The sequence below is a fragment of the Frankliniella occidentalis genome, unplaced genomic scaffold (assembly GCF_000697945.3).
Source record: "Frankliniella occidentalis isolate FOCC.00 unplaced genomic scaffold, Focc_3.1 Scaffold22, whole genome shotgun sequence".
Lineage (NCBI taxonomy): Eukaryota > Metazoa > Arthropoda > Insecta > Thysanoptera > Thripidae > Frankliniella > Frankliniella occidentalis.
In genome coordinates, this window is record NW_026267152.1 from 2,313,398 (window position 1) to 2,316,494 (window position 3,097).

Genomic DNA, 3,097 nt, shown 5'->3' on the forward strand with positions numbered 1-3,097 from the left:
TGGGACAATGAGATGAAAACAGTAATGGTATGGAGTATGAAAAATGATGATGACACGCAGAATGTCCCCAAAACCCTAGAGAAAGTGCGCGGCGGCGTGGAGGGCGAAAGGAGCGCAGGGCGGAGGGGTGCATGAGGGAGGAGGGAGAGAGAGAGAGAGAGAGAGAGAGAGAACTGAGCGCGTTGATTCTCAAGAGAGACCGAAAATAGGGACCCCGGAACTAGCAGAGGAACGACAGCGAAGGGAAAAAAATGTCGGTCGGGAAGGGTCCGATCCTGGGCGCCGTAGCGGCGAGCCTGAGGGGGAGGCAGGGTGCCGGCGGGCCTGCGGCGGGCGCCCGGGGTCGTGCTGCGGCCGGTAGAACGGCCCGCCTGGGGTTGGCGGCCCTAAGACCAGATCAGACCGTGTCGCGCGCTGGATCCGCTCTGGTCCCAGGCGCACACCAAACTTCCCAACTTTACAGGATCGACTTGAAACGGATCGACACGACGGCAGCGAGGCGAACCCCGCCGGGCGGTCACGTTAAATTTTTTAAGAGCGGGGAAAAGTCAAAGGGGCCTAGAGCGGCGGTGGCGGCGGAAGGACGGGGCAGCACATCATTCTTTTTAAACTTTCTCGTAAGATGATTCAAGTATCCGGGATCGTCGGAGCGGGTAAACTTTGGGCGAAATGCGGGGCTGGGAAACGACAGAAACAGGAGAGGAGGAAAACTGTTGAGAACTGGGGAGCAGAGCCGAGTCGAGCCAGGGCCCCACCCCGGGAAGGGAGGCGCGCAGAGAGTGATGTGCCAGGCAATTTCCTGGGAGGTACGCCCCGGCCAGGCAGGAGCCGGGCAGGAGCGGGGCAGGAGCGGGGCAGGAGCGGGGCAGGGCGGGGCCAAGCAACGAGAACGACCCATTCCCCACCTATTCTGCATCTTCACCGCCCCAGCCAAGTCGGCGCGCCCTCCGAGAGGCATAAATGTAAAATAACGGGGAGGGGGAGCGGCGAAAAAAAATAAAATTATGAAGTAAAAAACGCGTTAGTTGGCACCAAACAGCAACATTTAGATCAATTATTCAGGCCGCGGCGTCTGATTATGGCGCGATAACGCTCGTCACCGACTGCGCGCCGACAAATAGCACGAGCGAGGGGAGCGCCGCGACACTGCACCTCGACGAGGCGAGGCCAACCTTCATCGAGGGAGCTGCAACGAAAAACTAAGAAGAACGGGCTACAGGGCAGGGACGCCGCCACACTACTACAGCAGGCTTCGCGCTCGCTTCACAGAGATCGAATTAGTGGTGTTTGCCGGGCTGGGCGCGGGGGCGGGCGCGGGGGCAGCACGCCGTGCGACGACTGTCAGGGCCTTGATGGATGCCTCTCAGTCGAGCGCACCCGACCCGCGCGTCCCCAGCGGACCGCGCCGCCGCGCCGCCGCGTGGGCGCAACCCTTTCTCCCACACCTCACACACCCAACAGCCACCACTGAGCAAGCGTTTCCATCCCTTTTATACCCCTTTCCTTCGGCCGCAAACAGTTTCCCGTTGCCCCTTTTTCCCAAACCTCTCCCAGGCTCCGCTCTCCGCCCCCAAGTCCGATTTTCTCCATTTCGCAAACAAGGAAAATGGCCCCCCAGAGTCCGGCGCGGTGGCGGCCGGTGGCTGCCTGGCCCCGCTGCTCTGCCCTCGGGCCACCACCACGGGGCGGCCACCCACCGCCACCGCCGCCCCACTCCCACGCCAGCCCCGCCAGGCCATGGACCCCAACAACCATCAGTCGCCAAATAATCCAATTTCGGTAGCGATTGTAGTTTGTCCGGCGGGCTGGGCTGCGCCGGGCGTGGCGTGGCGGAGGGGCGCCCGGCGCAGCGCAGCCCCGGGATCGGCCGTTAATTACGTTGGCCCGGCGCGGACAGAGCGGAGCGGAGGGAGGGACGCCGACGGCGCCGCGCCCGCCGCGCACAAAATTTTTCACCCAGGTGGTGCCAACAGGAAAAGGGCGAATTTCCTTTGCGCGCGAGCGCGAAGTAAGAAATGAAACGCGCGAGTCCCGCATTCTAAGTTGGAAAGTGAGATAAAAATATACATAGAAAAAAAAGAAGGAAGGGGAAAAAAAAATGAAATGAAACTTATCGGGAGTACTTTCTTGCTCCCTCCCTTGCTCTCGGCACCCCATCCGAGGGGGTGGCGGCGCGCAGCAGGCCCCGTGTAATTAGCACGGGAGCTGATCAGTAATTACTGCGATTAATCAATCCCCCAGAATGGGGCCGGCGGGGCCTGCAAGCGCGGCCTGGCGAGGACTGGTGGGGACTGGCGCATTCCTGGGGCACTCGTCTCGCACTCAGGGCAACACTCGTGGTGACCGGAGCCAGCCCGCGAGCACCCCTTCCACGCGTCGCACTCGGTGCAGCAGCGCGATACAGTACTCCAGTACGGTGGGGTGGCGGCGCGGAGCGAGCGGGGCAGCCAGTGTCGCCCTCCCGGTCCATTCGTTACTGTCAGCCTCCCCCTTCCACGCCCCACCGCACCCCACCTCTCTCTCCTTTCCCTTCCCTTCCCTTCCTCTCTTTCGATTCCAAGGCCTTGAAAGGCTCGTCTGCAGCCCTCCTGAAAAGTGGATCCAACTCCCGGGCAGGCGGGGGCCGCCGGACTAACGAGCAGACAAGGGACTCACTCACCAATTATTGACTTGTAGAATAGTTAGCCCGGTGTCCTGCGCCAGCTGTTTCTTCTGGTCTTCTGAAGGGTACGGATGCTGCAACAGAGAAAAAGAAAAAAACAGAGTTGAAAAATGCGTCGTTTCACAATGTCACACGATGTCATTTCAGGTATCTTCCATTCGATCAGACGACATGCAACTCCTATATACACACATACACATGTACATAAACGGAAAGCCATTTCACTTAGGGGCTACTACCATCGCCGCGCAAAGTACACGCACTAAAACATTCCACGATTATTAACCTTCATCAGGATCCGATAAAATCAAATTGCTTTTCGTCGTTTGTCGCGCTGCGTGTTCGCGTGTGTGCCGCTTTCGTGGCGAGTGACGGACAGGACATCGGATGGAAAAGTAGCAGAGGGTAGGTGGGGGGGAAACACAGAGAGGGGGG

The 3,097-nt window shown here is 59.8% G+C and overlaps 1 protein-coding gene across 1 annotated transcript in view; it reads right to left on the reverse strand.

Annotated features, from left to right (window-relative positions):
* The window catches only part of LOC113217695 (homeobox protein homothorax), a gene marked incomplete in the record, with an annotated part of 173,868 nt that overhangs the window by 25,972 nt on the left and 144,799 nt on the right, over positions 1 to 3,097 (reverse strand). The window contains 1 exon segment of the mRNA XM_052264880.1: positions 2,660 to 2,736. Within this exon segment, the coding sequence (XP_052120840.1) occupies positions 2,660 to 2,736 (77 nt within the window).